Raw genomic sequence first — 14,026 nt, 5'->3', positions numbered from 1 at the left:
TGAGGTCAGGAGTTCGAGACCAGCCCACCCAACATGGTGAAACCCCGCCTTTACTAAAAATACAAAAAGTTAGCCAGGCGTGGTGGCTTGTGCCTGTAGTCCCAGCTACTTTGGAGGCTGAGGCAGGAGAATCACTTGAACTTGGGAGTTGGAGGTTGCAGTAGGCTGAGATCACACCACTGCACTCCAGCCTGGGCAACAGAGAGAGACTTTGTCTCAAATATAAACATATATATAAAATATAAAGAGCATTTGTTAAGACAATGAACTGACATATGCAACCTTTTTTCTTAACCTTTATTTTTTTTTAAAGTGTTTTAAAATACAAAGAAAGAAAACACACCAATATCAATTCCATCTTCTGGTAAGTATGTACATTTTCTCACTTAGCTATGTCAATAAGTTTAAAAAGAAATGTTTTCTTGGGGATATATTCATAAAGCTTAATTATTTTTATTGTTCTTTTAAATGTTATCTATGAAACTGAATATTTAATCATTGATTTCACCCACAAAATGTCATATCCTTGGAGAACCTCATAAACTTAGTTTGGAAGTGTGTTTCCTGGGGAAAAAATGTAAATATGAGAGGGAAACCATAAACAACAACAAAACAAATACTGTATCTTCATCTTAAACATTATCTGGGCAAGTATTCATTTTGAGGCACTGAAAGATCTTAAACATAGTTCTATTTGGTGTATCTAGGAAATAAAAACAATTACCTTCTGAAAGTTCCTCTGGAGATTTGGGTAGGTGCAGAAACAGACATGAAAAGTTAAGCCTTTAAGAAGATCGTGTTAGTCATCAAATCCAGACAAATGACATAAGCAAGACATTCAGGTCACCACTAGCAAAAGGTAAGTCGGGTAAGGCCTGGCAAGGCAAATGATCACCACGTGATTGGGCCTGAGAAACTGATTTGCCCTGACTGCACTGCTTGGGACAGTACCCTTTTCTGAAAGTTGCCTATCAAGACTCTCCCTGAAGGCTTTTTAACCCAGGAAGACTCTACTTGGTTGGCACAAAATGGAGCTTGAAAGGGAGAACTTAAAGGAAAGTAACAGGTTTGAGCCTTCTCTCTCCTCTCTCCCCGAGGCAGTACTGCAGCAGCTCTGTAAAGGGGAGGAAGTGGTAGAAATGGCGCTGGGGCTGGTGCTGCAGCAGCCTCTGGCCCGAGCAAGCGTCCTCATTCCTTCCCCTTCCTGGGTCTCACACACTTCCATCCCCAGCTGCCCCTTGAAGACAGAGGAAACTGAATATGAAACAAACTGTTTTGTTTTCTAGACATCACAAAATAGCCATATTCTGTTTTTTGGTTTGTTTGTTTTGAGATGGAGTCTCCTCTGTCACCCAGGCTGGAGTGCAAATGGCGCTATCTCAGCTCACTGCAACCTCTCTCTCCCGGGTTCAAGTGATTCTCTCACTTCAACCTCCTAAGTAGCTGGAATTATAGGCATGAGCCACCATGCCTGGCTAATTTTTGTATTTTTAGTAGAGACGAGGTTTCACCATGTTGGCCAGGTTGGTCTTGAACTCCTGACCTCAAGTGATCCACCCGCCTAGGCCTCCCAAAGTGCTGGGATTAGAGGCATGAGCCACCATGTCCAGCCTTTTTTTTTTTTTTTTTTTTTTATTGGCACTTCTGATTAAATAAACTACACCATCACCTTGTCACCTCCTGGGGAAATTCAAGGAAGTCATACTATACTTTATTCAGACTACAGACCGAAACTGAAGAAACTTAACTGCTCACGAAGCAGTCTAAGTAACAAAATTAAGCATCATGGAATGAATGCCAACGGTTCTATGCTTAGAAAATATGCCAGCTGGGTGCTAACTGTTCGTTAATTGAGCTCCTAAGAAAGCTGGGTTCAGAACGAATCAATGCTCGAGAGTTCTCTCTTTTCCAGCTGAGAGGAGTCCACAAGGGGCGCTCTAGAGTAGGCAACTCCCTCTGCAGTGCTGTTCATCAGGAACTGGCTGCTGACTCCCGCAAGGAACAAGATTTCACAATAATAACACCTGCTAACACTTGTGCAGCACTTCCTGTGTGCCAGGCACTGTTCTAAGCACTTTATTCATATAAATTATTGTTCCCATTTTAGAGGTGAGGAACCTGAAGGGCAGAGAGGTTAACAGCCAGAGAACCTGCAGTTAGTGAGTAATGAACCCAGGGTTCAAACTGGCCATCTGGCTGGAGTCTGTGGTCTCACCCACTGCCTCTCCTTCCACAGACCCACAAACACTCCCCGGCCTCAACCACAGCCTTCGCATGTGGAGTGTTCTCCAGTGGAATAGAACAAAGAAGGATGAGAATAAGCGAGAGAAATTAAAAACTAAGCCAATCCCAAACACTGGGCAAGGATAAATAATCAATTAAATTATTTCTAACAGGCCAACCATCTAATGGAAAATAGGACATTTTGAAACAACATAAATGTAAATAATTTAGGAAAGTGGTTCACAACTCATCTGTCTCAATGCTTTTTTTTAATAACTAATATTCGTAGCAATCTCTCTACTTTTATGAAAGGAAACTCATAGATGGCATAATCTACCATGTAATTAAAAAAATCAATACAATGCTCCAGCTGTAACATAAAAAATCATTTTAAAGGAAGTAATTTATATTTTTAAAAAATATATATGTATTTTAAAAGTATATACATATGAGGCAGACGGATCACTTGAGGCCAGGAGTTCAAGACTAGCCTGAGCAACATGGAAACCCGTCTCTACTAAAAATACAAAAATTAGCTGGGTGTGATGGTACACACCTGTAATCCCAGCTACTCAGGAGGCTGAGGCATGAGAATCACTTGAGCCTGGCAAGTGGAGATTGCAGTGAGCCCAGATCACACCACTGGACTCCAGCCTGGGTGACAGAGTGAGACTCTGTCTCAAAAAAAATTTTTTTTAAGTATACATATCAAAATATAAATCCTCGGGCATAACATCTTTGGAAGACCTAAGAAACTACTAGATGCTTATATTAATATTTACTTATAACAATGAAGCATGGATTCAAGAGAATTTAAGAAATCAGAAAATATTCCTTATATGAAGTACAGAAAAATAGAAAAGAAACAGGTGGACACCAGAATAAAAAGTGTTTTGGTAAGTAATAAAAGGCTAGATTTATTTGTATGTGATAAGAGAAAGAAGGAAATTGCCTTAATTGAGGTAAAGATAATATGCCAAAGCAATTAGAGATCAATGAAATGGAGAAAATGAGGAAAAACAATATGCCTGGAATTGGGTGGGTCATGTTAACATGTCCTAGCAGGTTTGCAGTTTAAAGATAAAATTCTGTGGGGCCTATTTTGTTTTTAATGATTTCAACATTATTTTGAGGGATAGACACTTGATACTTACCGTATGTCATCAATAATAACAAATAATGTATTAAAGAAAATTAATTCAGTATAGATATACTTTCTAGTTTATTTACTAGCAATATCAAGTAGACAGGATACGTGGAATAAATCATTCAATAATTGCAAGGCAATGTCTGCATTCTGTTTGAATGTCTCTCTCCATAATGACTGTCTTCTAAATCACTGTGTTTCTCATGCTAAATCTTATGAAAACTTTTTGTGTGTTGAAAAATGACCCTTTTATATTTGTAACAAGTTTTGTCCAGCAGGACATTCAGAAGATATGTGGGTCAAGAGACACCAGTTAAAGGCCAGGAGTATCCCCCAATCAATGTGACAATAAAAAAATGCTCCCAAAGAGTTCCAAAATGCTGCATCAGGGACAGTACTAGCCCTGTGAGAAGTACTGGTTAAGGTAAAATCTACATTTCACAACAGCACTGTTGCTGTATTTTTTAAAATACATTTTACTGGGACCAGGCGTGGTGGCTCACTTTGGGAGGTCAAGGTGGGAAAACCACTCGTGGCCTGGAGTTGGAGACAAGCCTGGGCAACACAGTGAGACCTATATCTACAAAAAAATTGAAAAATTAGCTACTTGGGAGGCTAAAGTGGGAGGGTCACCTGAGCCAAGGAAGTGAAGGCTGCAGCGAGCTATGATCATACCACTTGCACCTCAGCTTGGGCAACAGACTGAGACCCTGTCTCAAAACAAATAAATAAATTAGCCAGGTGTGATGGCATATGCTTGTAGTTCCAGCTATTTGGAAGGCTGAGGTGGGAGGATCGCTTGACCTCAGGAATTCGAGGCTGCAGTGAGCCATGATCACACCGCTGCACTCCAACCTGAGTGACAGATTTTTTCTCAAAAATATTAAAAATTAAAATTAAAAATAAATTTTAAAATGTATATTTGAGATTGACAACATGATGTGGGCTACATAGTTACTTTTTAATTTTTTTTACTGTTGATATATTTAAACAATTATTATAACCCTAAATATGTGTATAAATTGCATCAAAATTTGGAATATACATTTAAAAATCAGTACCAAATACTCATTTTTTTTACTCACCAGATTCAAATGTTTCTTCATCTATGATTTTCCATGGAGGCAAAAATAAAAAATGTTATTACATGACCATCTACACTAAGTCTATATTTTAAGTCTAATTCTCTGGCCCCCTACTTCTGCCCATACACCACCTTTTAAGTTTTTTTCCTAAATCAAAGTCAAATTGATGGTGTCTCTATGGCATATATCAACTTTAAATGAAAGACATGGTATTCGGCAGCTGAGCCATGATGACAGTCAGGGGTGCAGCAGGAGCTCAAAATAAATAAAATAATAGAGGATAAATAAAATAAAATGTGAAAAGCTCAGAGGGAAGGGGAAAGTGGAATGTCAGGGAAACCCGTAGAGATAGTTAGCTACTGCTCAGCTTTGCTGCAGACGGCTTGCTGACGTAGGAGGGGTGCACCCTGCCTGAAGAGTTGGAGACCCACAAATGGGGGTGATGGTGAGGAGAGTGAGCATATGAACGACTTGATTACGTTGGCTTGATCGGGTGGCTGAGAAGGATGTGAGATAAACCAACTTCCTCATTAGTTAAAACAACTCTTGTTAGCATTTTAAAGAAAGATTAGGATTAAGAAACATACATGGAGGGCAATTTGAAATATATGGCAACATTGCCAATGGATGCATCCTTGGATCAGGCAATGCTGCATCTAAGGTATTCTCATGCATGTAAAATGATATATTTATAAAGCAATTCATTGTAGCACTGTTTATAATAGAAACAAATGGACATAACACAAATGCCTACAAATAAGTGATTGTATCAGTGTGCAATAACCAATAAGCTGTTAAAAAAAATAAAGACAAGGCTCTTTATGTGCTAAGATAGAGTCACCTCCAAGATTTAGAATGTTAAGTTAGAAAAGCCAGGAACAGAACAGTGTGCATTTCATGCTATCAAAGGGTATGTGCATGTAGATTTAGAAAAAAAGATGGGGGTGATGAAGTGGGAAGGAGAAATATACACATCATTGCTTTTTTTTTTTTTTTGACATGGAGTCTCGCTCTGTCACCCAGGCTGGAGTGCAGTGGCACGATCTCTGCTCACTACAAGCTCCGCCTCCTGGGTTCACACCACTCTCCTGCCTCAGCCTCCCGAGTAGCTGGGACTACAGGTGCCCACCACCATGCCCAACTAATTTTTTTTGTATATTTTTTAGTAGAGACAGGGTTTCACCGTGTTAGCCAGGATGGTCTCGATCTCCTGACCTCGTGATCCACCCACCTCGGCCTCCCAAAGTGCTGGAATTACAGGCATGAGCCACCATGCCCGACCACATCATTGCTTTTTTGTGCACAGAATATGTGTGGGGTGATACTGAAGAAACTATTAACATTTATTGCCCCAAGAAAGAAAAATGAGTAGGAGAACATGGAAAGGGAGGGACTTCTTACTGAATATACCTTTGTAGTTATTAAATTTTGAACTATGTGAATTATTACCTAATAAAAATATAATGAAAATTGTAGAAAGGAAATGAATATTACTGCAAGTTTTAAAAAAAAAGCATACTTGGTAAAATAAACATAATGTCAGCAGTATTCTGCAGTTGTTCTGGAAAATATATGTGAATCATTGAAATGCCCACTGTTTCAAAATTTTATATTGTTCTTTCACTTCTAAGAACTAGACTAGCCTATAAAGCAAAGACAGATTCACCTATCAGACTAAGGTTCTCCAACTGGTCTCCTAACAAAATCCTAGTGATTCTTAAGCCGGTCTTATTTCTGCCACTAAATTTGAAAAATCTTTTCCCAATTTACAAAAAAATTAAAGAATAGAAATGTAAAAAACTTTCATGCATGGCTTCTCATTTTGGAACCTACTACTATTTATCTATACTAGAACCCACCAGAAGATGGCATCAAACTTAATAATAAAATATATATTGCTCTTTAAAAATTTGATACTGCAATATTTTATGTTATTTCACAAAGAGCAGAGGTTTCCAAGTGTTCTACCATCTGATACGCTGAGTGTTACTAAGTGTTCCTGAGATCATTTACAAAGCGCTGCTTTCTAGAACATTTTCTAGTAGATCAATGGGAACCTGGAGACATTACCACAGCTTCTCCTTCCAACGGCCAGAACTACAGAAGAAAGATGGGGGTGGAGGGTCATTTTACGCATTTCTCCCAGAGGAAAGGCCCATGGCCCCTTTGGACACCTCTGCTTCAGATAATCTATAATTGACATGCTTCATATTTCTTCTAACAGCAAAGCAATCAAGAGAAAATGTTACCTGCTTCCACACATTTCTCATCAATCTTCATGTCATCTTCTATAAAAGAGTACAGAAAGGGAGAAACAGAATTTAAAATGTGTCTGCATTAAAAACAAAATTCCATGGCCAGGCATGGTGGCTCACGCCTGTAATCCCAGCACTTTGGGAGGCCAAGGCGGGTGGATCACCTGAGGTCAGGAGTTCGAGACCAGCCTGACCAACATGGTGAAACCCTGTCTCTACTAAAAATATAAAAATTAGTCGGGTGTGGTAGGGCACACCTATAATCCCAGCTACTTGGGAGGCTGAGGCAGGAGAATCGTTTGAACCCAGGAGGCGGAGGTTGCAGTGAGTCGAGATAACGCCATTGCACTCCAGCCTGGGCAAAAAGAGCAAAACTCTGTCTAAAAAATAAATAAATAAATAAAAATTAAAAATTCCCTACGTATGTCAATAAAACTCATAAAATAAAAATAAAAAACTATGTATGTCAATAAAACTCCATCCACCTTATGATAAATTTACTTTTAGAGCTATTGCTTACTTGGAGAGATAAAAAGGGCTCTCCTGTATTAAATGAAAATGTATGATGTGGGAGGCTATATAATATAAAAATGGTGAAAAATTAAAAACCATAGGCTTTTGAATGCTGCACAAATTAGTTGATCTCTAAGCCACTGTTCTCCATCTGCAAATGCGGAGAGTAATAGTACCTACCATATAGGCTAGGATTGAGAAAATGCATGAAAAGCTCAGGCATATGCTGAGTACTCAATAAATGTGAATTCTCTTTACCTTTAGCTGAAGTATAAATAAAAGAATAAAGGAATATAACTTTAAAAACTACTTATCCTAATTCTCAAAACTCTCTACAGCACGATCTAAACCCAGCTTGGAAGGTTGTCGTCCGCTTCTTTCCTTCACGCATCTTACGCTACCATTAGAGTGGACATCATGGCCTTTGCTACCCTGTTCCCTGTGCCTGTCAAGCTTCTAGGTCCATCTCAAGCACTGATCAGAATGAATACCCCCTTGCAGAGCATTTTCTTCCTACTACCTTGAACTGTCGGCTACTGCACATCTATTGTACATCTATAACCATTCGGGGGTTTGCCTTCTTTGTTCTCCTAGACAACTTCTTGAAGACAGGGACTGTCTCACTAGTTTTTACAGACTCTTACTACAGTATTTTGCACATAGTGGGCAAATGATAAATTATTTCTTAAATTGAGTTTTCTTTTAAATATCAAAATAATTTATTTGAATATAGGTTCTGAATTTTTTTTTTCTTTCAGCACTTTACATCTTGTTTCTAGCAGTGCCCATCACATCCCAGGTGCTCAACAAATACTGATTTAATAAATGAGGCTAATACAGGTTCCAAAAGTACATAGTCTGTAAAAGTGTAGTCCAAAGTACAGTCTGTAGAATAAGCTACAATATAAAGTAATGCTTATCACCACCCCTTAAAAACTACATCATTCATTAATGTTTTTAAATGAAATATGAAACATTTTATGAAATAACACTGTCTCGTACAGTTAGGGACACAGATAAACAAGTGACATGGTTTAGATTTCCCGCACTGTCATTTGTTTACTTGTATTCATTTAGAGATTATTTTCCTAATTAATTAGATTAATTTAATTTCCTAATTAAATAATTAGATTGTTATTAGCCATCCATAACAACTAGCCATCCATAACAACAGTGAGTTCATTAGTTCCCAGGACATAATAAAGTTGCTTTTCTTTAGGGCAAACAAAGACTACAATTTTCACTTTTATTTTACAGAGGAAGGTACAAAAACCAGGCGTGATTATCCAGTAACAGCACAAGAAGCTCTGACTTTTCTGACGCTTGACTCTGATAAGTGTCAAGTGGCCCTAAGATAGGGCCACTGACTTTTGTTCTCCTCAAATCAATAATTCCACATTATCAGCTAGGATAATGTACTGAATTGTGTTCCCCAAAATATTCATATGTTGAAGTCCTTGCCTTCAGTATGGCTGTATTTAGAGATAGGGCCTTTAAGGAGGTAATTAAGGTTAAATGAGGTAATATGTCTAGGGTCTTAAATTGATAGAACTGGTGGCCTTATAAGAAGAAGAAAACATACCAGATCAATCGACCTCCCTGTCTCTCTCTTCTTTTTTTTTTTCCTCTCTCTCTCTCCCCGTGTCCCCCACCACTATCTCTCTTCTCTCTCTCTCCCTCTCCCTCTCCTCTCTCTCTCTCTCCCTCTCTCTCTCTCTCTAAGGATGCACAGAGGCAACACCAAATGAGCACACAGCAAGAAGGTGGCTGTCTGCAAGCCAGGAAGAGAGGCCTCACCAGAAACCAACCCTGCTGGAATCTTAATCTTAGACTTCCAGCCTCTGAAACTGTAAGAACATAAATATCTGTTGTTTAAGCCACTTAGTCTGTGGTATCTTGTTATGGAAGCTCAAGCTAAGACCATGGCCTTATCACCCACCAATACCATAGAGTTCCCAGCTCCCCTCTCCCACCAAGGGCTATGCCCAGGCTCCCTTCCACAACTCTTAACATGCAGTCTATAACGTGACCCTGAGTAGACAAACCAGAAGCAGGCAACCTGGACTTGCCCCTCTCTCCCTCTCCTTCTGCTCTTGCCTTCCTGTGTCATACACCTTTTTTTGTTTTGGGGGGACACAGATTGGAGCCTTGTTCCCATAGATTAGCCTTCAAAAGTCATTCTGCAGTTCTCTGGTTTCCCTTTCCAAATTCAAGGATGAACTGTGGATGGTGGCTAAGAGGACACCTCTTCTTTTTTTTTTTTTTTTTTTTGAGATGGAGTCTGGCTCTGTCGCCCAGGCTGGAGTGCAGTGGCCGGATCTCAGCTCACTGCAAGCTCCGCCTCCCGGGTTTACGCCATTCTCCTGCCTCAGCTTCCCGAGTAGCTGGGACTACAGGCGCCCGCCACCTCGCCCGGCTAGTTTTTTGTATTTTTTAGTAAAGACGGGGTTTCACCGTGTTAGCCAGGATGGTCTTGATCTCCTGACCTAGTGATCCACCCGTCTCGGCCTCCCAAAGTGCTGGGATTACAGGCTTGAGCCACCGCGCCCGGCCGGACACCTCTTCTTTCCCCTCTCTGGAAGCAGACAGCATCTTGCTTTGGGGTGTGTGTGTGTGTGTGTGTGTGTGTGTGAGAGAGAGAGAGAGAGCACCATCAAAATGAGTCATCCAGATGGTTGGGCATGGAGAAGGGGAAAGGCTGGTAACTGAAGGTCCCATTTGTTCCCTAATGCAGGGCCTTTTAGACAGACGGAATCTTGAATCCAGATTACACTGTTTGCAACTACTGACAACTGTTCTTACCTTCTCTGGATGTCAATCTTTTCATCCATAAGATGAGAATAATAATAATAATTTCACTATGGTGTTATTGTTAGGTTAGGTAACGTGTATAAAGCAGTTGAAACAAAACATCTCATCAGTTTCAAAGCTTTTATTGAGTTCTTGCCATATGCTATGCTAAACTCTGGAGCTGCATATAAATGTTACTTCTCTTTTCTTTATTCCTCTCAGTATTAGGACAATTATACTTTGCATACATATCTTTGAATGACATATGTTTATAAATTAAGGTATTAATAACTATCACACTACTAGGTATATAGGAAGAGCTTAATAAATAGCTGAATGGAATTAAAGTGAATTTTTTAAACTACAAGAAATTTCTAAAAGATGTTGGAAATAAGAGTTTTTTCCTAAATACCATTTCTTACCTTCTTCCATAGAAATTGCTGGGTACAAGCAAATGATTGAAGCAGGGGGGAAAAAAAGAACACAATATCTGTACAATAGTTTCTCAGATTAATTTACAAGAAGAAATGTAATGTGCAAAAATTATTGTAATTAGTATTCTGGGTTTATTCTCTAGAAATTCAGGGAAGATTTAGTAACAAAATGATAAATGAATACCTTATAAAACCGATATATTTGTGAGCCTTGTTGGAAATGGGAATCTACTTGCTTCTGGTAAATCCCACCCTCTTTCACCCCAGCTAGTTCTACAAGGGTAGTATTCTATGAATTTCTGAATTAACATGCCTAGTTCAGCATATTTTAGGAACCCAAATTTTCAGTGGAAGGAAGGAAAGAAGACAGAGAGATGGAGGGAGGAAGGGAGGGAGGGAAAGCAAGAGGGAAGACAATTGTAAGTGCAGCTTTAGTCAATAACTTTTTAATAATCATCTACAAACTAACATCAATAACACTTCATTAATAAAATTGCCTATATCTTAGGACTCAGTAGCCTGCCCCTAATATTTTTTTGGGGGGAGGAAGGTATGATAAGACTTAAGCAGAGCAGAAATGTACAAAGTAATATTAATTGTAGGATCATCTGTAATAGTTGAAAATAAATGATCTTTTTAGTAGTTTATAAAATAATCATGTCTATCGGAAACATTCCCTGAGAGAGGGGACCCTTTAAGTCAGTGGCTCCAAACCTGAGGCTCGTGGACCTAGAGATTTGTGAGGATAATAATAGAGTATTGCAAACTATTTTCAGCATGGACTTGTAGAAAGTCTAATACAAATCACACAGAGCACATAACCAAATTAAATGGCAACTAGAGGTTATACTACAGGTAATTATCAGATGCTGATTAGAAACTGTAATTAGCATTTTCATGTGCCTTTGACAAATGAAAGTTTGGTTTTAAAAAAAACTTTTTCAAAACATGGAAGAAGTAACTAAAATATCACTATGAAGATTGTGTCATGAAAAATGTTTCTGATAAGATGTTAAGTGAAGTGGCTGGCAAGATGGCTGAATAGGAATAGCTCTGGTCTGCAGCTCCCAGTGAGATGAATGCAGAAGGCAGGTGATTTCTGCATTTCCAACTGAGGTACCTGGCTCATCTCACTGGGACTGGCTAGACAGTGGGTGCAGCCCACGAAGGGCAAACCAAAGCAGGGTGGAGCGTTGCCTCACCCAGGAAGCACAAGGGGTTGGGGAACTCCCTCCCCTAGCTGAGGAAAGCTGTAAGAGACTGTAAGGAACTGGGACGCCAGCCCAGATATTACCCTTTTCCCACGTTCTTCACAACCCACAGACTAGGACATTCCCTCGGGTGCTTACACCAGCAGGGCCATGGGTTTCAAGCACAAAACTGGGCAGCCGTTTGGGCAGACACCAAGCTAGATGCAGGAGTTTTTGTTTGTTTGTTTTTCATACCCCAGTGGCGCCTGGAATACCAGCAAGACAGAACCGTTTGCTCCCCTGGAAAAGGGGCTGAAGCCAGGGAGCCAAGTGGTCTTGCTCAGCGGATCCCACCCCCATGGAGTCCAGCAAACTAAGATCCACTGGCTTGAAATTCTCGCTGCCAGCACAGCAGACTGAAGTTGAACTGGGACACCCCAGCTTGGTGGGGAAAGGGGCGACCGCCATTACTGAGGCTTGGGTCGGCGATTTTCCTCTCACAATGTAAACAAAGCCACTGGGAAGTTTGAACTGGGTGGAGCCCTCTACAGCACCCCAAAGCCACTGTAGCCAGACTGCCTCTCTAGATTCCTCCTCTCTGGGCAGGGCATCTCTGAAAGAAAGGCAGCAGCCCCAGTCAGGGACTTACAGACAAAACTCCCATCTCCCTGGGACAAACAGTCACCTGGGGGAAGGGGTGGCTGTGGGCGCAGCTTCACTAGACTTAAAAGTTCCTGCCTGCCGGCTCTGAAGAGAGGAGCAGATCTCCCAGCACAGTGCTCAAGCTCTGCTAAGGGACAGACTGCTTCCACAAGTGGGTCCCTGGCCCCTGTGCCTCCTGACTGGAAGACACCTCCCAGCAGGGCTTGACAGACACCTCATACAGGAGAGCTCCAGCTGGCATCTGGCAGGTGCCCCTCTGGGATGAAGCTTCCCAAGGAAGGAGCAGGCAGCAATCTTTGCTGTTCTGCAGCCTCCACTAGTGATACCCAGGCAAACAGGAACTGGAGTGGACCTCCAGCAAACTCTAGCAGACCTGCAGCACAGAGGCCTATTTTGAAGGAAAACTAACAAACAGAAATAGCATCAACATCAACAAAAAGGATGTCCATTCAGAGGCCTCATTTGAAGGTCACCAACATCAAAGACCAAAGGTAGATAAATCCATGAAGATGAGGAAAAAACAGTGAAAAAAGGCTGAAAATTCCAAAAACCAGAATGCCTCTTCTCCTCCAAAGGATCACAACTCCTTGCCAACAAGGGAGCAAAACCGAATGGAGAAAGACTTTGACGAATTGACAGAAGTAGGCTTCAGAAGGTGGGTAATAACAAACTCTTCTTTGCTAAACAAGCATGTTCTAACCTAATGCAAGGAAGCTAAGAACCTTGAAAAAGGGTTAGAGGAATTGCTAACTAGAATAACCAGTTTAGAGAGGAACATAAATGACCTGATGGAGCTGAAAAACACAGCCCAAGAACTTCATGAAGCATACACAAGTATCAATAGCCAAATCAATCAAGCAGAAGAAACAATATCAGAGATTGAAGATCAACTTAATGAAATAAAGCATGAAGACAAGATTAGAGAAAAAAGAATGAAAAGGAATGAACAAAGCCTCCAAAAAATATGGGACTATGTGAAAAGACCAAACCTACATTTGATTGGTGTACCTGAAAGTGACAGGGAGAATGGAACCAAGTTGGAAAACATTCTTCAGGATATTATCCAGGAGAACTTCCCCAGCCTAGCAAGACAGGCCAACATTCAAATTCAGGAAACACAGAGAACACTACAAAGATACTCCTTGAGAAGAGCAACCCCTAAACACTAAATCTTCAGATTCACCAAGGTTGAAATGAAGGAAAAAATGTTAAGGGCGGCCAGAGAGAAAGGTTGGGTTACCCACAAAGGGAAGCCCATCAGACTAACAGTGGATTTCTCAGCAGAAACCCTACAAGCCAGAAGAGAGTGGGGGCCAATATTCAACATTCTCAAAGAAAAGAATTTTCAACCCAGAATTTCATATCCAGTCAAACTAAGCTTCACAAGTGAAGGAGAAATAAAATCCTTTACGGACAAGCAAATGCGGAGAGATTTTGTCACTACCTGGCCTGTCTTACCAGAGCTCCTGAAGGAAGCACTAAATATGGAGAGGAAAAACCAGTACCAGCCACTGCAAAAACTACCAAATTATAAAGACCATTGACACTATGAGGAAACTGCATGAACTAACAGGCAAAATAACCAGCTAGCATCATAATGACAGGATCAAATTCACACATAACAATATTCACCTTAAATGTAAATGGGCTAAATACCCAATTAAAAGACACAGACTGGCAAATTGGATAAAGAGTCAGGACCCATCAGTGTGCTGTATTCAGGAGA

At 40.4% G+C, this 14,026-nt stretch overlaps 1 protein-coding gene across 1 annotated transcript in view; it reads right to left on the bottom strand.

Annotated features, from left to right (window-relative positions):
• MPP4 (membrane protein, palmitoylated 4 (MAGUK p55 subfamily member 4)) overlaps positions 1-14,026 on the bottom strand; it is a 64,646-nt gene that overhangs the window by 18,731 nt on the left and 31,889 nt on the right. The window contains exons 12-14 of the mRNA XM_011974559.1: positions 10,436-10,453; positions 6,705-6,743; positions 4,456-4,476 (exon numbers count right to left, since the gene is read on the bottom strand). Coding sequence (XP_011829949.1) covers positions 4,456-4,476; positions 6,705-6,743; positions 10,436-10,453 — 78 coding nt within the window. The remainder of the gene's footprint in view (positions 1-4,455; positions 4,477-6,704; positions 6,744-10,435; positions 10,454-14,026) is intronic.

Source organism: Mandrillus leucophaeus, unplaced genomic scaffold (genome assembly GCF_000951045.1).
Source record: "Mandrillus leucophaeus isolate KB7577 unplaced genomic scaffold, Mleu.le_1.0 Scaffold146, whole genome shotgun sequence".
NCBI classification, from domain to species: Eukaryota; Metazoa; Chordata; class Mammalia; order Primates; family Cercopithecidae; genus Mandrillus; species Mandrillus leucophaeus.
Note: the sequence above shows the minus strand (reverse complement) of the source record. Positions and strands in the feature narration are given on the sequence as shown.